Source organism: Mobula birostris, chromosome 10 (assembly GCF_030028105.1).
Source record: "Mobula birostris isolate sMobBir1 chromosome 10, sMobBir1.hap1, whole genome shotgun sequence".
Taxonomy (NCBI): Eukaryota; Metazoa; Chordata; class Chondrichthyes; order Myliobatiformes; family Myliobatidae; genus Mobula; species Mobula birostris.
The window spans coordinates 120,502,509-120,526,346 of NC_092379.1; the positions used below are offsets into that span (position 1 = coordinate 120,502,509).

Genomic DNA, 23,838 nt, shown 5'->3' on the forward strand with positions numbered 1-23,838 from the left:
TTTTAAGAAAATGATCACTGTATTTTATAGCTTAAAATGGTTGCAAAATTTATATTTAACCAATGGTAAATAATTTCTTTTTGGTGATTGCAGGTTATCCCAGACTGGAAGAAGCAGGACTGGGACTCAAAAAATCCAAGTAATTATGCAGGCATCTTTCACTTCCGGTTTTGGCGCTTTGGTGAATGGACTGACGTTGTGATAGATGATCGTCTTCCAACACTGAATGGCAAGCTCCTGTTTTGTCACTCGAATTCCAAGGAAGAATTCTGGAGTGCATTATTGGAGAAGGCATATGCAAAGTAAGATGGCTCAACCATCACTAATTCCATTGATAATGAAATGTGTGGAGATTTGCAGATTACCTGTACCATGTGCCAAAGATAAGCTGTCCAATTGTTTTGGGACCCTGGAATTTATTCAGTATCATGTAGTCCCAGTGATCGTGACATGTTTGTTGGATTGGTCACAATATTACTAAATCTTGTATTAGGTCTCAATCTCCCACTTCTGCTGTAAACATTGATCATTTGCTTTGTATTCCAGAGCAGCAATTTAAGACTTGAAGTTCCGTGGTAATGAATAGTTTCTGGTCTCAAAGGAAACTCATTAAATTATTCAATTTTTACTGTTGTCAGAACATGATTCATTGGATCTATTTGAAAATGAAGGCGTTGAAATCAAGCAACAAGTGAATATATGCACAGATTTCGTGTATTTACACTGGAGCCTTTAGACAAATTGGAATTGATTTATCATTGTCACATGTACTGAGAGACAATGAAAAGCTTGTTTTGCGTGCTGTTCATACAGTGCATTGAGGTAGAACAAAATAAAATAATAACAGAAAGCAAAATGAAGTTCAACAACTTCAGAGAAGGTGTAGTGCAGGTAAGGTGCAAGATCATAACAAGGTAGATTGTGAGGTCTTATCATACTAGAGAACCATTCAATAGTCTTATAACAGCAGGATAGAAGCTGTTCTTGAGCCTAGTAGTACTTGCTTTCACGTTTTTGTATCTTAGAGTCATAGACTCATAGAAGAGTACAACACAGAAAAAGGCCCTTTGACCCATCTAGTCCATGCCAAACTATTAATCTACCTAGTCCCATTGACCTGCACTTGGACCATGGCCCTCCCATCCATGTACTATCCAAATTGCTCTTAAATAGTGAAATCTAACATGCATCCACTACTTCCACACTCATTCCACACTCTCTCACCACCCTTTGACTGAAGAAATTCCTCATTATGTTCCCCTTAAACACTTCACTTTTCACCCTTTCCTGTGACCTCTAGTTCTAGTCTCACCCAACCTCAGTGGAAAAAGCCTGTTTGCATTTACCCTATCTGAATCCTCATAATTTTGTATACTTCTATCAGATCTCCCCTCATTCTCTAGGAATAAAGTCCTAACCTATTCAACCTTTCCCTATAACTCAGGTTGTCAAGTCCTAACAACATCCTTGTAAATTTTCTCTTCACTCTTCCAACCTTATTGACATTTTCTACCTGATGGAAGAGGTAGAGCAAGCAGATGATAGATATCATGAATGATGGCAAGTTTCCAAATTGTGCATGTTATTGCACAGGGAGAAAGACAAGTACAATACAATATGGAAGACCATGAGAGATAGGAGCAGAATTGGGCCATTTGGTCCATCGAGTCTGTTCTGCAGAAGAAGTACATAAGTATAGAAAATCAAAAAGTAAAATCTGAATGGGTGAAGCTAAGAAATAACATGAGGTAGAAAAATACTAGGAGCAGTACGTAGAGAATGCACAACCCCCACCCCCTCAAAAAATGATAAATCTGAGCATGGTATAAATCAGGAATCTTGATATCCACGTTGCAATAATCACAGGGGACTTTAACCTGCTTGTAGCTTGTCTAAAATAAATCGGTAGTAAATTGTGGAGGATGTATTCATGGAGTTTGCAAGCAATATATTTTTCCGATCAGTATCTTGAGGAATCCAACAAGAACATAAGTTATTTCAGATTTAATATTGTGTACTGGGAGAAGTTTAACAGATGATGAGGTAGTTTAGGAACAATGGTCATAGTATGATTTCATTTCATATCTGGTCCTGATGTAAGTTTTCATCTCAAATGTCAAAAATTCCTCTCATTGTGGAATTCCATTGTGTTCTTGCTTACAGGCTGGCAGGTTGCTATGAAGCTCTGGATGGAGGAAATGCGGGCGATGCCATTGTTGATTTCACTGGCGCAGTGGCAGAAACCATCGACGTGCAGAATGCCAACTGTGCAGAAAGCAAATTCAGTTATGTGAAGCTATTTGAGAAGCTGTCAAAGGTTTACAAACGAGGAGGGATGATTAGCTGTTCCATCCATGTATGTTCCTCTTTTCTGTCTGATTTCTATAAGTTGAATTACTTGAGGAGTTTCAGTTCAAGAGTCGAGAAGTGGTGTTGTAGCTTCATTAAGCTCTATTTAGATGACACCTGGAGTATTACATTCAATTCTGGTCACCCCATTACAGAAAGGATGTTAAGGCTTTGAACTCCTGTTATAAGGAGAAGTTGAACAAGCTTAGGTTGTTTTCTCTGGAGCAACAGAGGTAGAGGTTTATGAGAAACATAGATATAGTAGGCATTCAGGATCTTTTACCCCATGGTTGCAATGTCAAAAAATGGAAGACATGCATTTAAGCTGAAAGGGGGCAAAATTAAGGGAGAAAGATAGGGCAATTTTGTTTTACAAAGTGGTGGGAATGTGCTCCCTGAGATGGTGGTGGAGGCAAATATGTGAGAGGCATTCATGTAAATGTGCACGAAGCGGACATTGCGCAGGCAGAAGGGATTAGTTTAGTTGGGCATTTGATTAAACTTACTGTACAATTTTGGACAAATGATGTCTCTCAGAAAATAATCATAGAATTGCAGTCCATACTTTCTTGGAACATATTCTAGCAGTCATTCTGCATATACAGGTATATTGTATATTTGAATTGGATTTTTAAAGGTTAATATAGCTGAAAAAAAATAGAAATTCTTAGCTACTCCTGCCTGTGTGCTCTCACGTTGATTGGAAAATTATCATCCTTAAATAAAATACTGATCAAGATACTTGGAGAATAAAATTTGGCAGGTCAGTTTGCAGCTGTATAAAACTTTGGTTGGCCCATTTTTTTTTTTGAAAGTACTGTGTGCATTTCTGGTCTCTCCAGTACAGGAAGAATGTGAAGGTTTAGGAGAGGGTGACTGCCTGGTCTGCTGCATTCACCAGCAACCTTTTGTGTTTGAAAATATTTAGATTATGAAGACACGTAGTCCTCTTTAATTGTCATTTAGTAATGCATGCATTAAGAAATGATACATTATTTCCTCCGGTGTGATATCACAGAACACAGGACAGACCAAGACCGAAAAACTGACAAAACCACATAATTATAACATATAGTTACAACAGTGCAACAATACCATAACTTGATGAAGAAGTCCATGAGCGCAGTAAAGTTCAAAGTTTCTCAAATGTCCCACATCTCACGCAGACAGGAGAAGGAAGAAAAACTCTCCCTGCCATGCCGACCACAATCAGACTCTGTGTCATCCGAAAACTTCGAGCTCTGATCAGCTCTCCAACACCGAGTACTGAGCGCTATCTCTGTCTGAACGATCCGACCTCCTACTCGGTCGCCAAAAGCAGGCAAGGCCGGGGATTTTGAGGCCTACCCTCCGAAAGATTCCCGACCAGAAGGTAGAAGGGCTGAAATGTGTGTACCTCAATGCAAGAAGCATCAGGAACAAAGGTGATGAACTGAGAGCTTGGATACATACATGGAATTATGATGTAGTGACCATTACAGAGACTTGGCTGGCACCAGGGCAGGAATGGATTCTCAATATTCCTGGATTTCAGTGCTTTAAAAGGGATAGAGAGGGAGGAAAAAGGGGAGGAGGGGTGGCATTACTGGTCAGGGATACTATTACAGCTACAGAAAGGGTGGGTAATGTAGCAGGATCCTCTTTTGAGTCAATATGGGTGGAAGTCAGGAACAGGAAGGGAGCAGTTACTCTACTGGGGGTATTCTATAGGCCCCCTGGTAGCAGCAGAGATACAGAGGAGCAGATTGGGAGGCAGATTTTGGAAAGGTGCAAAAATAACAGGGTTGTTATCATGGGTGACTTTAACTTCCCTAATATTGATTGGCACCTGATTAGTTCCAAGGGTTTAGATGGGGCAGAAATTGTTAAGTGTGTCCAGGATGGATTCCTGTCACAGTATGTGGACAGGCCGACCAGGGGGAATGCCATACTAGATCTAGTACTAGGTAATGAACCGGGTCAGGTCACAGATCTCTCAGTGGGTGAGCATCTGGGGGACAGTGACCACTGCTCCCTGGCCTTTATCATTATCATGGAAAAGGATAGAATCAAAGAAGACAGGAAAATTTTTAATTGGGGAAGGGCAAATTATGAGGCTATAAGCCTAGAACTTACAGGTGTGAATTGGGATGATGTTTTTGCAGGGAAATGTACTATGGACACGTGGTCGATGTTTAGAGATCTCTTGCGGGATGTAAGGGATAAATTTGTCCCGGTGAGGAAGATAAAGAATGGTAGGGTGAAGGAACCATGGGTGACAAGTGAGGTGGAAAATCTAGTCAGGTGGAAGAAGGCAGCATACATGAGGTTTAGGAAGCAAAGATCAGATGGGTCTATTGAGGAATATAGGGAAGCAAGAAAGGAGCTTAAGAAGGGGCTGAGAAGAGCAAGAAGGGGGCATTAGAAGGCCTTGGCGAGTAGGGTAAAGGAAAACCCCAAGGCATTCTTCAATTATGTGAAGAAAAAAAGGATGACAGGAGTGAAGGTAGGACCGATTAGAGATAAAGGTGGGAAGATGTGCCTGGAGGCTGTGGAAGTGAGCGAGGTCCTCAATGAATACTTCTCTTCGGTATTCACCAATGAGAGGGAACTTGATGATGGTGAGGACAATATGAGTGAGGTTGATGTTCTGGAGCATGCTGATATTAAGGGAGAGGAGGTATTGGAGTTGTTAAAATACATTAGGACAGATAAGTCCCCGGGGCCTGACGGAATATTCCCCCGGCTGCTCCACGAGGCGAGAGAAGAGATTGCTGAGCCTCTGGCTGGGATCTTTATGTCCTCATTGTCCACGGGAATGGTACCGGAGGATTGAAGGGAGGCGAATGTTGTTCCCTTGTTCAAAAAAGGTAGTAGAGATAGTCCAGGTAATTATAGACCAGTGAGCCTTACGTCTGTGGTGGGAAAGCTGTTGGAAAAAATTCTTAGAGATAGGATCTATAGGCATTTAGAGAATCATGGTCTGATCAGGGACAGTCAACATGGCTTTGTGAAGGACAGATCGTGTCTAACAAGCCTGATAGAGTTCTTTGAGGAGGTGACCAGGCATATAGATGAGGGTAGTGCAGTGGATGTGATCTATATGGATTTTAGTAAGGCATTTGACAAGGTTCCACACGGTAGGCTTATTCAGAAAGTCAGAAGGCATGGGATCCGGGGAAGTTTGGCCAGGTGGATTCAGAATTGGCTTGCCTGCAGAAAGCAGAGGGTTGTGGTGGAGGGTGTACATTCAGATTGGAGGATTGTGACTAGTGGTGTCCCACAAGGATCACTTCTGGGACCTCTACTTTTCGTGATTTTTATTAACGACCTGGATGTGGGGGTAGAAGGGTGGGTTGGCAAGTTTGCAGACAACACAAAGGTTGGTGGTGTTGTAGATAGTGTAGAGGATTGTCAAAGATTGCAAAGAGACATTGATAGGATGCAGAAGTGGGCTGAGAAGTGGCAGGTGGAGTTCAACCCGGAGAAGTGTGAGGTGGTATACTTTGGAAGGACAAACTCCAAGGCAGAGTACAAAGTAAATGGCAGGATACTTGGTAGTGTGGAGGAGCAGAGGGATCTCGGGGTACATGTCCACAGATCCCTGAAAGTTGCCTCACAGGTGGATAGGGTAGTTAAGAAAGCTTATGTGATGTTATCTTTCATAAGTCGAGGGATAGAGTTTAAGAGTCACGATGTAATGATGCAGCTCTATAAAACTCTGGGTAGGCCATACTTGGAGTATTGTGTCCAGTTCTGGTCACCTCACTATAGGAAGGATGTGGAAGCATTGGAAAGGGTACAGGGGAGATTTACCAGGATGCTGCCTGGTTTAGAGAGTATACATTATGATCAGAGACGAAGGGAGCTAGAGTTTTACTCTTTGGAGAGAAGGAGGATGAGAGGAGACATGATAGAGGTGTACAAGATAATAAGAGGAATTGATAGAGTGGATAGCCAGCGCCTCTTCCCCAGGGCACCACTGCTCAATACAAGAGGACATGGCTTTAAGGTAAGGGGTGGGAATTTCAAGGGGGATATTAGAGGAAGGTTTTTCACTCAGAGAGTGGTTGGTGTGTGGAATGCACTGCCTGAGTCAGTGGTGGAGGCAGATACACTAGTGAAGTTTAAGAGACTACTAGACAGGTATATGGAGGAATCTAAGGTGGGGGCTTATATGGGAGGCAGGGTTTGAGGGTCGGCACAACATTGTGGGCTGAAGGGCCTGTACTGTGCTGTACTATTCTATGTTCTATGTTCACACAGTAATGACAGCAGCAGACGGGCGCTTCAGAAATTTCTCCAGATGTTCCTCTGTGCTTTCACGTCCATTCTCCATCAAATCAGAATTGTCCACGGCCCCTATTTAACAGATACGATATCACCGGAGGGCTGTGCACACACAGGCACGCCGGCACGCCGCCATCTTCTCCTCCCTACTTTTATGTGTTTTGCTTGAAACTCCAGCATCTGCAGATTTCCTCGTGTTTGCGTTCATCAGGATGTTGTCTAGTTTGTTGAGTATTAGCCACAAAGGGGAGATTGGGCAAACACGGGTTGTTTACTCTGGAGCAATGGAGGCTGGGGGGGTGACTTAACAGACACACATGAAATTCTGAGATCTATAGATAGGGTAGCTAAAGTCTGTCTCCTGGGTGGAAATCTCAGATACTAGACATCATAAATTCTAAGGCAAGTGGTGAAAAGTTTGAAGAATTTTACTTAGCAAGTGGTAGGTACCTGAAACACAATGCCAGGGGAGGTGGTGGAAGCAGATATAATAGCAGTGCTTATGACGCATTTACTCAGACACATGAGTGGGCAGGGAATGGAGAGGGATATGGACCATGTGCAGGCAGATGTGTCCATTTTAAATTGGCGTCACATATCATGAGCTGAAGGATTGTTCTTGTGCTGTGCTGTCCTTTGTTCCACATTGATCATGTGAATAGCCAGAGGCTTTTTCCCAGGGCTGAAATGGTTAACATGAAGGGGCATAGTTTTAAGGTGCAAGAGGGATGCCAGAGGTAAGTTTTTCCACACAGGGGGTGTGGAATGCATTGCCAGTGACGGTGGTAGAGGCAGAATAGGGTCTTTTATGAGACTCTTAGATAGGTACATGAAGCTTAGAAAAATAGAGGGCTATGCAGTAGGGAAATTCTAGGCAGTTTCTAGACGCAAACATGAGGAAATCTGCAGATGCTGGAAATTCAAGCAACACACACAAAAAACGCTGGTGAACACAACAGCCCAGGCAGCATCTAAAGGAAAAGGTACAGTCGACGTTTCCAGCCGAGACCCTTTGTCAGACCTGACCTGCTGCCTGTTGCATTCACCAGTTTCTAGAGTAGGTTACATGGTCGGCATAACATTGTGGGCCGAAGGGCCTGTAATTGCTGTATATTTCTATGTTCTACATTTTATATTCATAACACACAAAATGCTGGAGTAACTCAGCAGGCTAGGCAGCATCTATGGGAAAAAAAGCACAGTTGACGTTTTGAGCCAAAACCCTTCGGCAGGATTGGAGAGAAAAAGCTGAGGAGTAGATTTGGAAGGTGGGGAGAGGGAGAGAGAAATGCCAGGTGATAGGTGAAATTTGGAGGGGGGGTGGATGAAGCAAAGAGCTAGGAAGTTGATTGGTGAAAGAGGCAGAAGGACAGAAGAAAGAAATAAAGGGGGACAGGAGCACCAGAGGGGGGCGATGGGTGGGCAAACAGATAACATGAGAGAGGGAAAAGGGGATAGGAAATGGTGAAGAGGGGTTGAAGCATTACTGGAAGTTAGAGAAATTGATGGTCATGCCATCAGGTTGGAGGCTGATCAGATGGAATATAAGGTGGTGTTCCTCCAGTCTGAGTGTGGCCTCATTGGGACAGTGGAGGAGGCCATGGATTGACAAATCGGAATGGGAGTGGGAAGAGGAATTAAAATGGGTGGCCATTGGGAGAGGCCGCTTCTTCTGGTAGGTGCTTAGCGAAGCGGCCTCCCAATCTACGTCGGACTGACCGATAAAGGAGGCCGCTCCAGGAGCACCGAACACAGTATGTGACCCCAATGGGCCGACAGGTGAAGTGTCACCTCAGCTGGAAGGACTATTTGGGGACTGCTCGTATTGCTCTATCTCTCCGACTATATCAGGGGTAAGTTTTTTTTACACAGAGAGTGGTGAGTGTGTGGAATGGGCTGCCGGCGACAGTGGTGGAGGCGGATACGATAGGGTCTTTTAAGAGACTTTTGGATAGGTACATGGAGCTTAGGAAAATAGAGGGCTATGGGTAACCCTAGTAATTTCTAAGGTAAGAACATGTTCGGCACAACTTCGTGGGCCGAAGGGCCTGTATTCTGCTATAGGTTTTCTCTGTTTCTATGTTTCTATATCAGATTCAGGTTTAATATCACTGGCATATTTTGTGAAATTTATTAATGTTGCAGCAGCAGTACATTACAATACATGATAAATAAATAAATCTGTATTAGAGTAAGTATATGTGTATGTTTGTGTGTGTATCTCTCACACACTCTCACACACTCTCACACACTCTCACACACTCTCACACACTCTCACACACTCTCACACACTCTCACACACACACACACTCACACACACACACACACACACACACACACACACACACACACACACACACACACATACATGTGTGTGTGTGTGTGAAATATATATATATTTTTTCCCCTAAATCACTGAGTGTGTTCTTTCAGGCTTCTGTACCTCCTTCCTGATGGTTACAATGACAAGAGGGCATGTCCTGGGTAGTGAGGGTCCTTGATGATGGAAGCTGATTTTCTGAGGCACCGCACCTTGAAGATACCTTGGATACTACAGAGGCTAGTTCCCACGATGGAGCTGACTAATCTTACAACTCTCTGCAGCTTGCTACGATCCTGTGTGGTAGCAACCTACTCCCCCAAACCAGGCAGTGATGCAGCCTGTCAGAATGCTTTCCACAGTATATCTGTAGAAGTTTTCGAGTGTTTTAGGTGGCAAAACAAATCTTCTCAAACTCCTAATGAAATTTAACCACTGCCTTGCCTTCTTTATAGCTGCATCAATATGTTATATAGCTATATAATGTATATAAATTTTATATAATGTTTGAATTTAATAATGAACAGCTACTTTACAGTCCATTGCGTTTCACATGATGGATGAAAAAAAAGTGTCCATAATAGAACAGATACATTGCACAAGTAGCTTGTATGCCATTAGCAAACTTTATAACACTGAAGAAATGTAATACATTGATGCAGAGCAATGAGGTAGAAAATTATATCCCAAAGTATTTGCTTCTAATTGGATTCTTAGTTTACCTAATCCTATCCACCGAGAAAGGGGCATTTAAGGTCCTCTTGTTAAATGGAGATACATTTTCCTTTTAGACTATGAATAAAAGTTAAGGAAAGTGCACCAATCTCTCTCCAAAGGAGCCTTGATACAAAAATCACCCAGCTGAAATTAAGGTTGATGACCTCTTGAGCTATTTAGCCAGTTTTAATTGCTCTTGGAAGATATGCTTGACTGCCCATGCACTGAGCCATCACAATAGATATATCTTCACGTCTGTTCTGTGGTGTGGTTGAATTCAGCCGTGCAACTGTGGCTCCCACTGCAGGTGAACACAGAGAAAATGACTCTAGTTGTACCAATTCTGGAACCTAGTTGAACTCTCAATGAATTGAGAGTTTCTATGAATTTCTATGTTTCTATGAATGCCTGCTCTAATCATAACTGTTCAGCTGTATTTAAATCCATAACCAATTAAGGAGTACGTGTGCTGAAAGAGTTCAAACGTTTTAGTGGGTTGCAAGCTTTACTTGGCCTCATGGAGTTATGTCCAAATGTTAGAAAGACTCTAGGGGAGAAAATATATTATTGTGTATATTAGTTGATTTGTGAGCCTTTGTTTATGTGGAAAGAGCTTTTTGACATAATACCAAAATTAAATCTTGTAAATTATCCAGTTGAATTTTTGTCCAATGCTTATTCTTTAATCTCAACCATGGCATGATATCTCTGTTATCCATCTTTGATTAAATATTCTTATGTAGGATTAGGATAGAAAGAAAGTTAAAACAGAGAAACATATCCAAGAACCCTAAGGCAAACTAAAAACATAAAAAGCCATGAGACTCAAGAGGTTCTTTTTTGAGGGCATTTGGGGATATTAAGGAAATCAAGAAGGGGAAAGGCTAGTGCTAGGAATGGCACAGAGATGAATGAGCAACCAGGTTCTTACTGAGTTACCGTGTACTTACAGTAAACGCAATGCACTTTTGTTTTTAGCAAACCACTGATAAACGAACAAAGCCCTCTTGTATATTTATAGGACAGAGTTAACAGGAAGGTGATAGCCAGCAAGTTGCATGGACTGAAGACAGAGCATTCGTATTCTGTGACAAACATGCAAAGAGTCCGCCTGGGTAACACTCCGGAAAAGGTGTTTATGATCAAAATGAGGAACCCATGGGGAAAAGTCGAATGGCTGGGCCCTTGGAGTGATAAGTGAGTAATAACCATTGCCAGTTCATGAATTAAACAAGAAGCTAGATTGGAGAAGTCTTCATAGGTTGGCCTTTTTGTGTTTGAGAAAACATGGGGTAATAGAACATGGTCTGCTATCACACGCATTAAATACAAGATGTATCACTATATGTGTTTCATTTCCTGATTCAGGTAATTAATTTTTATAGTCGTAGTCTGGCAATGTAGAGATTATATCACTGGAGATACAAATGCAGGTATCCAGACCAACGACGGAGAGAAAAGATATCAAATTTAAATTCAAATGAGGAATTAAATCTAGGTGAACAATAGCTGGGGTCACCCATCCCGTAAGGACACTGCCCAGAAGAAGCCAATGGCAAACCACGTCTGCAGAAAAATTTGCCAAGAACAATTATTGTCATGGAAAGACCGTGATTGGCCACATCATAATACATGGCACAATAATGAATGAATGAACGAAAAGTTGTACAAGAGCAGTACTGTTGCAAAATCTATTGTAACTGGAGATGCAAGAGACTGTGTTTCTTATAAACACACTGACTCTCTCACTACTTTGAATACACCTTCTCCAAACCAGCCTCTTGTCAGTTTCTGTCAGTTTCTTCATCTCCACCAAGAAGCTTCCACTCTTGGATATCTGGTGTCCTTCTTTATTATGAAATGTGGTTGATGGAGCCCTAGCTCACTTTTCCTCCATTTCCTGGACTTTTGCTTTCAGACCTTCCCCTATAGACAGAACAGAAATAGAATTCTCTTGGTCCTCATCTTTCCCTCCTCCAGCCTCTACATCCTGCACAATATCCTCTGGCATTTCTGCTAGATTCCTGTGACCAGTCACATCTTCCCCTCCCCTCCCACCAGTTTCTGCCTCCCACTGGGGCCACTCTCCCTCACCCCACCCCCACCCCTCCCCATCCTCTGGCACCTTATGTTGCAACCAGGGCAGTTGCTACACTTGTCCCTACGCCTCCTTCCTCACTGCCAAGTAGGGACATAAACAGCCCTTCCAGGTCAGGCAAAGAATCTCACACACCACCTCTAACCTTGTCCACTACATTTGATGCTGTCAATGTGGCCTCCTCTACGTCAATGAGAGCAAGTGTTTGTAGTTCTGCAGAACAATTGTGTTCTCTCTGCAATGACCTTCTTGAACAACATGCACAAAATGCTGGAGGAGCTCAGCAGGCCAGGCGGCATCTGTGGGAAAGAGAAAACAGTTGACGATTCGGCGAGATGCTTCATCAGGGTCTTGATCTGAAGGTCAACCATTCCTTTGCCCCAACAGATCCTGCCTGTTTGCTGAGTTTCTCCAGCAATTTGTTTTTTTTTTTTGCAAAACGACTGGGCTTCATAAACACAAAGTATTTGTCTGATTTTTCTAGTTCACAAGAATGGAAGAAAGTGACAAAAAAGGAACTTAAAAGAATTGGCGTTGATGTTAAGAATGATGGTGAGTTCTGGTAAGTCAATTCATTGTTTGTACGTTGCCCCTAGACTACCCTGAAATAGTTTCTGAATGCAGAGGGACAGGGTGCTGGCAGCTCCACTGGAAGTCACAGGAGAGAGTCTCTGAGGTGGGGTCAGGGTAGAGAAGAACAGAACCAGCAGGGGAAGTAATTTAATTTTCCACCCCTCCGTCCCCACGCCACCTCCTCTTCCCCCCCCACCCCCAGCAATGCCATCTCCCCCAGTCCCTCTACTGCACCAGTTATTTCTTCTCTCACACCTGTGTAGACAAAGGGGGATAGTAAGTGATTTAGACTCCCCTTCTGTGGAATCCCTTAGACTGTTCAATAAGAGAATCTCTTTTGAATTACCTTAGGAAATTTTTGAAATAATTGCTGATAGTAATGTTTTGACAAACTATGCATTTGTAATGGTCTTTGCCCCCCGACCCCTGTTGCCTAGGGTGAATAGCTGTCGACCCCGCCAAACAGTTCAAATGTTTTGAACATAGAATAGTACAGCACAGTACAGGCCCTTCAGCCCACAATGTTGTGCCGACCCTCAAACCCTGCCTCCCATATAAGCCCCCACCTTAGATTCCTCCATATACCTGTCTAGTAGTCTCTTAAACTTCACTAATGTAGCTGCCTCCACCACTGACTCAGGCAGTGCATTTCACGCACCAACCACTCTCTGAGTAAAAACCCTTCCTCTAATATCCCCCTTGAACTTCCCACCCCTTACCTTAAAGCCATGTCCTCTTGTATTGAGCAGTGGTGCCCTGGGGAAGAGGCGCTGGCTATCCACTCTATCTATTCCTCTTATTATCTTGTACACCTCTATCATGTCTCCTCTCATCCTCCTTCTCTCCAAAGAGTAAAGCCCTAGCTCCCTTAATCTCTGATCATAATGCATACTCTCTAAACCAGGCAGCATCCTGGTACATGTCCTCTGTACCCTTTCCAATGCTTCCACATCCTTCCTATAGTGAGGTGACCAGAACTGGACACAGTACTCCAAGTGTGGCCTAACCAGAGTTTTATAGAGCTGCATCATTACATCGTGACTCTGAAACTCTATCCCTCGACTTATGAAAACTAACACCCCATAAGTTTTCTTAACTACCCTATCCACCTGTGAGGCAACTTTCAGGGATCTGTGGACATGTACTCCCAGATCCCTCTACTCCTCCACACTACCAAGTATCCTGCCATTTACTTTGTACCCTGCCTTGGAGTTTGTCCTTCCAAAGTGTCCCACCTCACACTTTTCCGGGTTGAACTCCATCTGCCACTTCTCAGCCCACTTCTGCATCCTATCAATGTCTCTCTGCAATCTTTGACAATCCTCTACACTATCTACAACACCACCAATCTTTGTGTCATCTGCAAACTTGCCAACCCACTCTTCTACCCCCACATCCAGGTTGTTAATAAAAATCACGAAAAGTAGAGGTCCCAGAAGTGATCCTTGTGGGACACCACTAGTCACAATCCTCCAATCTGAATGTACACCCTCCACCACAACCCTCTGCTTTCTGCAGGCAAGCCAATTCTGAATCCACCTGGCCAAACTTCCCTGGATCCCATGCCTTCTGACTTTCTGAATAAGCCTACCGTGTGGAACCTTGTCAAATGCCTTACTAAAATCCATATAGATCACATCCACTGCACTGCCCTCATCTATATGCTTGGTCACCTCCTCAAAGAACTCTATCAGGCTTGTTAGACACGATCTGCCCTTCACAAAGCCATGCTGACTGTCCCTGATCAGACCATGATTCTCTAAATGCCCATAGATCCTATCTCTAAGAATCTTTTCCAACAGCTTTCCCACCACAGATGTAAGGCTCACTGGCCTATAATTACCCAAATTATCCCTACAACCTTTTTTGAACAAGGGGACAACATTCGCCTCCCTCCAATCCTCCGGTACCATTCCCTTGGGCAACGAGGACATAAAGATCCTAGCCAGAGGCTCAGCAATCTCTTCCCTTGCCTCGTGGAGCAGCCTGGGGAATATTCCGTCAGGCCCCAGGGACTTATCCGTCCTAATGTATTTTAACAACTCCACAACACCTCCTCTCCCTTCATATCAGCATGCTCCAGAACATCAACCTCACTCATATTGTCCCCACCATCATCAAGTTCCCTCTCATTGGTGAATACCGAAGAGAAGTATTCATTGAGGACCTCCCTCACTTCCACAGCCTCCAGGCACACCTTCCCACCTTTATCTCTAATCGGTCCTACCTTCACTCCTGTCATCCTTTTTTTCTTCACATAATTGAAGAATGCCTTGGGGTTTTCCTTTACCCTACTCGCCAAGGCCTTCTCATGCCCCCTTCTTGCTCTTCTCAGCCCCTTCTTAAGCTCCTTTCTTGCTTCCCTATATTCCTCAATAGACCCATCTGATCCTTGTTTCCTAAACCTCATGTATGCTGCCTTCTTCCACCTGACTAGATTTTCCACCTCACTTGTCACCCATGGTTCCTTCACCCTACCATTCTTTATCTACCTCACCGGGACAAATTTATCCCTAACGTCCTGCAAGAGATCTCTAAACATCGACCACATGTCCATAGTACATTTCCCTGCAAAAACATCATCCCAATTTACACCCGCAAGTTCTAGCCTTCTAGCCTCATAATTTGCCCTTCCCCAATTAAAAATTTTCCTGTCCTCTCTGCTTCTATCCTTTTCCATGATAATGCTAAAGGCCAGGGAGTGGTGGTCACTGTATCCCAGATGCTCACCCGCTGAGAGATTTGTGACCTGACCCGGTTCATTACCTGTACTAGGTCTAGTATGGCATTTGGTGTGGATAAGGTGTGAGTCACCCAATGATCAGACATGACACAAATATGAAACAATATACAAAGTGCGAGTAAAAAAGTATACTTTATAGCAAATTTTTGGTGATGGGTTAGTAGCAACAACTAAAAGAAAAGGCGCCACATAAGTGACTTATCAGTCTTGTGCACGTAATATTTTAATACGTTGGAGCTTACGCCTCCGATTCCATCCACAACGTCTTTCCGAGACTCTGGCCACCCTCTGAACCCCCGAGGTCCGGTATACGCCGCCCTGGAACCGCTGTCCGTTCCTCACTTGTCCGTCCACTCTGCTTGCCTCCCGAAGAAGTCTGCACTCCTCAACTCAGCACACATTTAAAAGATAACAGAACATGACTTCCATTGGCTAACAAATGAACAAAGTTTCCATTATCACCTTGTATAACCCAAACATTGCTGTTACAGAGAACCCCTTGCTCAGCAGTTAACAGTACGAGACGCCATTTTAATATAACACCTCAGAGAAGACATTTTAGTAATAAGTGATTAACAGTTAACAGTCCGTCTGGTATTACTGAGAGCGCTACACATTAAAAATACCTTACGTAATTTATACCTACCCAAATACTTAGACTTTGGTTTAACCACTTATTCTGCAACACCTCCAATGTCAACCCTCAGTATGAACTGCAATGTCTATTTATACCAAGCATTCCTGTAGTTGGCTCTGGACACACAACAAAGACCTAAGTGTTTCCATTCAGTGTCAGATAGCCAGATTTAAATGGTGTTGAAGGCTATTAAACTTTCCTTCAATAATCCTTTCAAAACTCAGTTTACAATTTTTGACTGTTATTACAAATTTGAGGTGATGATTTATCTTGATGTACAACACAGTGACAATATTAATTGGAAATTATTCTACAAAGACTTCTACAAAGGAAAGGAGAGTCCTGTAAAAGGCACAGCTGACATTGGCTGAGTGATTATAATTGGTGATGCACAAAAGGACAGAAAGAACATAGAGCTCTTGTACAACTATAGGGCACGAGAAGAATTTGGAAAAAGATTGAGCTTAAAATTCTTGAGATAAACAAGAACACTGATACATCATGAGAATGCTTGGTGCATTCAGTAAGTAGTTCACATTGATACACTTGAAAGTGTTCTTCAAAATTCAAGCTTTATTGGTTAACATAGAAACATAGAAAACATACAGCACAAAACAGGCCCTTTGGCCCACAAAGCTGTGCTAAACATGTCCCTACCTTAGAACTACCTAGGCTTTACCCATAGCCTTCCATTTTTCTAAGCTCCATGTACCCATCCAGAAGGCTCTTAAAAGACCTTATCATTTCTGCCTCCACCACTGCCGCCGGCAGCCCATTCCATGCACTCACCACTCTCTGCGTAAAAGAAAAAACTTACCACTGACATCTCCTCTGTACCTACTTCCAAGCACCTTAAAATTATGACCCTTATGCTAGCCATCTTAGCCCTGGTGAAAAGCCTCAAACTATCCACACGATCAATGCCTCTCATTATCTTGTACACCTCTATCAAGTCACCTCATCCTCCGTCCCTCCAAGGAGAAAAGGCCGAGTTCACTCAACCTATTCTCATAAGGCATGCTCCCCAATCCAGGCAACATCCTTGTAAATCTCCTCTGCACCATTTCTATGGTTTCCATGTCTTTCCTGTAGTGAGGCAGCCAGAATTGAGCACAGTACTCCAAGTGGGGTCTGACTAGGGTCCTATATAGCTGCAACATTACCTCTCAGCTCTTAAACTTAATCCCACGATTGATGAAGGCCAATGCACCGTATGCCACCTTAACCACAGATTCAACCTACGTAGCATCTTTGAGCGTCCTATGGACTCAGACCCCAAGATCCCTCTGATCCTCCACACTGCCAAGAGTCTTGCCATTAATACTATATTCTGCCATCATATTTCTACCAAAATGAACCACCTCACACTTAACTGGGTTGAACTCCATCTGCCACTTCTGAACCCAGTTTTGCATCCTACCAATGTCTCGTTGTAACCTCTGACAGCCCTCTACACTATCCACAACACCCCCAACCTTTGTGTCATCAGCAAATTTACTAACACATCCCTCCAGTTCCTGATTCAGGTCATTTATAAAAATCACAAAGAGTAGGGGTCCCAGAACAGATCTCTGAGGTACACTGGCCTCCATGCAGAATATGACCCATCTACAACTACACTTTGCCTTCTGTGGGCAAGCCAGTTCTGAATCCACAAAGCAATGTCCCTTTGGATCCCATGCCTCCTTACTTTCTCAATAAGCCTTGAATGGGGTTCCTTATCAAATTCCTTGCTAAAATCTATATATAGATTTTAGCAAGGAATTTGATAAGGAACCCCATCTACGTTCTACCTTAATCAATGTGCTTAGTCACATCCTCAAAAAATTCAATCAGGCTCATAAGGCCATGCTGACTATTCCTAATCATATTATGCCTCTCCAAATGTTCATAAATCCTGCCTGTCAGGATCTTCTCCATCAACTTACCAACCACTGAATTAAGACTCACTCTCCTATAATTTCCTGGGCTATCCCTGCTCCCTTTCTTGAATAAGGGAACAACATCTGCAACCCTCCAATCCTCCGGAACCTCTCCCATCCTCAATGATGATGCAAAGATCATCACCAGAGGCTCAGCGATCTCCTCCCTCACTTCCCACAGTAGCCTGGGGTACATCCTGTCTGGTCCCGGTGACTTATCCAACTTGATTTTCCAAAAGCTCCATCACATCCTCTTTTCTTAATATCTACATGCTCCAGCTTTTCAGTTTGCTGTAAGTCATCCCTACAATCACCAAGATCCTTTTCCGTAGTGAATACTGAAGCAAAGTATTCATTAAGTACCTCCACTATCTCCTCTGGTTCCATACACACTTTTCCATTGTCACACTTGATTCTCTCACGTCTTATCCTCTTGCTCTTCACATACTGTAGAATATCTTGGGATTTTCCTTATTCCTGTCCACCAAGGCCGTCTCATGGCCCCTTCTGGCTTTCCTAATTACATTCTTAAGCTCCTTCCTGCTAGCCTTATAATCTTCTAGATTCATATCATTACCTAGTTTTTGGAACTTTTCATAAGCTCTTCTTCTTGACTCGATTTACAACAGCCTTTGTGCACCACGGATCTTGTACCTTACCATCATTTCCATGTCTCATTGGAACATACCTACTCAGAGCTCCACGCACATATCCCCTGAACATTTGCCACATTTCTTCGGTATGTTTCCCTGAGAACATCTGTTTCCAATTTATGCTTCCAAGTTCCCGCCTGATAACCTCACAGTTCCCCTTACTCCAATTAAACACTTCCCTAACTTGTCTGTTCCTATCCCTCTCCAATATTATAGTAAAGGAGATCGAATTGTGATCACTATCTCCAAAATGCTCTCCTACTGAGAGACCTGACACCAGATACCAGATCAATTACAGCCCCTCCTCTTGTAGACTTATCTATATATTGTTTTAAGCAACCTTCCTGAACACACCTAACAAACTCCACCCCATCTAAACCCCTCACTCTAGGAAGATGTCAATCAATATTTGGGAAATTAATATCTCCCACCACAACAACCCTGTTATTATTACTCCTTTCCAGAATCTGTCTCCGTATTTGCTCCTCAATGTCCCTGTTACTATTGGATGGTCTATTTTAAAAAAAAAACACTCAGTAGAGTTATTGACCCCTTCCTATTTCTGACTCCCACAGAGATTCCGTAGACAAGCCCTCTATGACTTCCTCCTTTTCTGCAGGTGTGACACTATCTCTGATCAATAGTGCCTCACCCCCACCTCTTTTGCCTGCCTCCCTCCCTATCCTTTCTGAAACATCTAAAGCCTGGCACTTGAAGTAGCCATTCCTGCCCCTGCACCATCCAAGTCTCCGTAGTGGCCACAACATCATAACTCCAAGTGCTGACCCCACTCTAAGCTCATCCGCTTTATTCATGATACTCCTCGCATTAAAATAGACACATCTCAAACCATCGGACTGAGCTCATCCCTTCTCTATCACCTGCCTCTCCTCCCTTTCACACTGTCTCCAAACTTTCTCTAGTAACATTATGGTTCACTGTTTTATACTGGTGAGAACTGGGTAAAAAATGTTTTACTTCCTAAAAATTGAAATCATCCCCTAATTTGCAATCATTGAATTTTCTGTACTTTGAATCTGAACTTACCCTTCCGACTTAAAATTAAATCATACTCTGCAGAGCTACTGGTGTTCAGAAATTTTTGACATATACCTGACTTACTGAGTTCTTTCTTCAATTCCCTTCAAGTCTAATGATATGGAAGTGCAGAAGGATACAGGATGAAAACATACCTTTCTGCTCATGGAGTCTGTGCTGACCATCAACCATCCATTTACATCTACATAAATCCCTTTTTTATTCTCCCAACACTTCCACGAACTACACCCAGATTTGTTAGGACATATAAGGAAAGCCAGGCAGTCAAAGAGAGAACATGTAAACTCCACAGACAAACTTTCATCACTGGAACTACGTCTCTACCATCTGTTCTACTGTCCCGCCAATATCTTGTAATGTTGGGCGTCAGCTGATCATCCAGTAACAAATTATGCCACTACACTTATTGACTAGGTGTTTTCTACCCAGAAATCTTTGTGTGTGTGTGTGTTTTCTTACAACTATTTCTTAATGTTGTGCTTGACCTTTTTTAAATGGGAAAGTTCCATTAGCAAAACACATCTCCTAAGTAACTGATAGATACCATTCTTGCACTAGTGGAATACTAGTAAAACCAATTGTTCACAATACTAAAAAATGAAAATTGGATAAGTGTATATACTTGGTGCATTTGTTATCATGCCTATAAATCTATTATTGGCCAATCTCTCTGGGTTTTAACCAAGGATGGCATTCCAAGACTGGTGTGAACTCTTCACCAATGTAATTTCTTGTCGGCTGATAAACACGTCTTTATGGAGTATCCACAAGACCTGGGATGAGGTGGTACTACGCGGGGCCTGGAAAATTCATGAAGATCCATTCTTGAACCGTGCTGGAGGATGTACAAATTATCTGGACACTTTCCTGCAAAATCCCCAGGTGGGAATATTCCAGTTGCTGCTTGCAGGATAGATGATATAAGAGCCTGTTTTTTTGATAGAATAATGATTCCCTCTTGTCCAAGGGTTAATACCAGTTGAACTGGCTGATAACATTGCTTATAGACCAGGGGCTCTCAACTATTTTTTAATATGCCATGGATCATTTTAACTGAGGGTGTGTAGATCCCGGGTTGGGAACCCCTGCTATAGACACTCAGGTCTAGGAATGGATCCATTTGATGATTTAGTGACCGCTTTCAGCACTGATTTGGTTTCTAACCTACCCTTTCTCTATTCTCTGTTCCCCTCTCCACCCCACCTACCACACCACCACCGTACCCTCACTACCCTGCTCCAGTCCCACACACGGCCATTTTCCTTTAGGAGTTCGCTACTAGTGCAGTGTGTCACTCTGTCCTTGTGTAAAGCTGATATTAGAGGAACTTTTCCACACCGAAAGCATTTTTCCTTAACTATGGAAGGAACTTGATCACGACCAAGATATTTGTTGATGTGTCAATATGTTATTTCTGGGCCTGGATTTCAATCCTCTGTAGTGAAGGAAGTGAAGCCAGATTGATTAAACATATTTGGTTTAGGGTAGGGAAATGTGATTTCTTTCAAAAAGCTAATGAAGGAAAAAATCTATCTGTTTTAAATGTTATCCAGTCCTGAGATTTACGTTTACCTTTAATTCACTGGAAGATACAATTGAATAAATAGACATGAATTCTCCATTGCTTTATTTATTGATATTTTGTGCATCCCCAAATCTCAGCAATTGGCAACTCTTCAGGGCCCACAGTACCCATCAAGAACAGCATCCATCATCAAGGCAGACCCTGCTCTCTTCTTGCCGCTGCCATCAGGAAGGAGGTGTGTGAGCCTTGGGTCCCACACCACCTGGTTCAGGAACAGTTATTACCCTTCAACCATCAGACTCCTGAACCAGCGTGAGTACCTTCACTCACCTCAACAATGACCTGGTTCCATAACCCATGAACTCACTTTCAAGGACTCTGCAACTCATTTTTCAGCATTATTTATTTACCTATAGCATTTATGCAGTATTTATTTATTTTTTTTTGTATTTACATGGTTTGTCTTTTGCACATTGTTCGTCAATCATTGAGTAGTTTTCATTGATTCTATTGTATTTCTTTATTCTACTGTGAATGTGTGCAAGAAATTGAATCTCACAGCAGTATTTTAATATGACGAGATATATGTACTTTGATAATAAATTTACTTTGAACTTATTCACCTGCCTTCTGTTTATTCTCCTGACAGATTTGCCTTCAGTACTAATTCTGAAATTTTCTCCCTAAATCATAACCCCACTGCTCAAGAAAAGGAATATACATTTTTAAAACAACATTCATTAACTCAGTTTATCCTTGATTGTTTTGCACAGGAGAAATTTCCTTTTCCTGAGATTCAACAATCCACAATCCCATCTGTCCTATTTCTCCTCAGTTTCTCTGTATTACATTGTCTCTCACATTCCTCTCAATTCTCCCTGAATCTCTTGCTGCATACCTGAACTAGTGGCAATTTATGGAAGGGTTTCCTTCTCCTTTGCATAGTATGTCTTTGATGTGACAAAGGAGGAGGACGAGGTACTCGTTTCACTGCAGCAGAGAGACAAACGTGTCCACAGGATGGAAGGCAAGGGCATGAACTTGATCATCGGCTTCAGCATCTTCCAGGTAAATCTAATGGGGATGACTTTTGTTGCAGGTAACAAGACCTACAGACAGGAACTCTGGAACTTGGAAGCTCTGAATTTATTCCCATGATTTTAAGGACAAGAGATTCTGCAGATGCTGGTATTCCAGAGCAACACGCTCAAAATTCTGGAGGAACTCAGAAGGTTACACAATATCTTCCCTCTTTCTTTCCAGACCTGATGAAGGGTCTCAGCTTGAAACGTTGAATGTTCTTTCCTCTTCATAGGTGCTGCCTGACCTGCTGAACTCTTCCAGCATTTTGTGGGTGTGTTGCTCTAAATTTACAGCATCTGCAGAACCTCCTGTGTTTATGATTTGCTGCTCCTTTACAAAGCCCTTTTGAGGTACTGTATCCCTACCCTAAAGAAGTTTAAATCTTCTCTCCATTCTTTCCCCTACCTTTTGAGTCCTCATGAGGGGTCTTGGCCTGAAAAGTTGACTGTTTATTCCTCTCCATAGATGCTGCCTGACCTGCTGAGTTCCTCCAGAACTTTATGGGCGTTGCCCATAAAATTAAGCTTTACTTCATCTTATTCAGTTGTTTTCTTTCTTTTTTAAATCTTTTTATTAATTTTCAAGTTCATAAACATAATAACAATAGTGATACAAAGAGATTGGAATTACCTTATTGTTAATAAACATATACAAAAAAAAGACTACAAATAGTACAAGTATAACAGACTTCCAAACTCTTGACATAGTTAATTATGGAAAAAATAAATAAAAAGAAAAGGATATTACAAAGAACCCCCCCCCCAAAAATAACAGAAAAAAATCTAAAAAAAATGGAACTAATGACTAAGCCCCAAAAAAGCAAACAGAACAAAACAAGGCTGAACCAATATATTAGATCAAATACATTCATTACTGTCGTCAACTCCACCCCTCAACATTTTCATATGATGTAGTTTGACCTTTTCCGAATCCTTTTTATTAACTTAGAATATTCAGTTGTTTTATGGACCACACATGTGAGCCTATTACAAATGTCAGCAACAAAATTCCGCTGGTCCCAGCTAGGACCTTGTATCAGTTCTATTCTATTTACCAACATTCTGTTTGTCTCTGTAAGGTGCATGACCCTGCCCTCACCCAAAAGTACCATGTAACCTCTCCCCATTGGCTGGTCCCCAAAAACCTAAAAGACAGTATCCTACCACTTATCAGCTGAACGATCAGGGCGAAATGGTTAGAAACAAAACACTGGTCATTGGACCCAAAGAAGATCATCATTTTTTGAGTGAATCAACCATACAAGCATACCAATTCATAAAATCCCTCAGTCCATGCTCCTCTCCAGAACTAAGCCACTCAAATTTATTTGCAGATGATCTCTTCAAAAGTTTTTCTTGACAATTTATTTCCCAACTTAGGTAAATTTGTACTCCACACACTCTAACTTTAGAACCTGACCTTTCTGAACATGGGATTGTACGTGTGACAAGAATAAATCAGTGTATCAATTTATAAAACCTATAATACCAGAATTTCTTTTAAAGTAGCAATATACTTTAAACTTTTCTTGGCCATAAACCTCACTGTTTTTATTTCAAGGTGGAACTTAATCGCGAGTACAGACTGCACAGTTTCTTTAAGAAAGCATCAACGTCGGATTACAGTGCAAATCGCAGTATTTTCACGCGAACTGACCTGAAGAAAGGGCGCTATGTCATTATTCCAACTACGTTGGAGCCAAATAAAGAGGGTGATTTTCTGCTGAGAGTCTATACAGACAAGACTTCTGGATGCAGGTATTCTCTAGGAACCTGGAGATAAATTCAACCCTTTTTTAAAACCTTATGAGAAATCTTAGTTCCTACTAATTGTGTATTTGTAAATGTCTACTCCTTTAGATAGTTTAACTAAGCTAGACATCAAGGACAG

At 42.2% G+C, this 23,838-nt stretch overlaps 1 protein-coding gene across 1 annotated transcript in view; it reads left to right on the top strand.

The window, feature by feature from the left end:
- The window catches only part of LOC140204287 (calpain-5-like), a 191,900-nt gene that overhangs the window by 138,291 nt on the left and 29,771 nt on the right, over positions 1 to 23,838 (top strand). Inside the window, exons 4-10 of the mRNA XM_072270880.1 lie at positions 94 to 302; positions 2,164 to 2,356; positions 10,677 to 10,852; positions 12,238 to 12,315; positions 20,027 to 20,222; positions 21,811 to 21,933; positions 23,509 to 23,705. Coding sequence (XP_072126981.1) covers positions 94 to 302; positions 2,164 to 2,356; positions 10,677 to 10,852; positions 12,238 to 12,315; positions 20,027 to 20,222; positions 21,811 to 21,933; positions 23,509 to 23,705 — 1,172 coding nt within the window. The remainder of the gene's footprint in view (positions 1 to 93; positions 303 to 2,163; positions 2,357 to 10,676; positions 10,853 to 12,237; positions 12,316 to 20,026; positions 20,223 to 21,810; positions 21,934 to 23,508; positions 23,706 to 23,838) is intronic.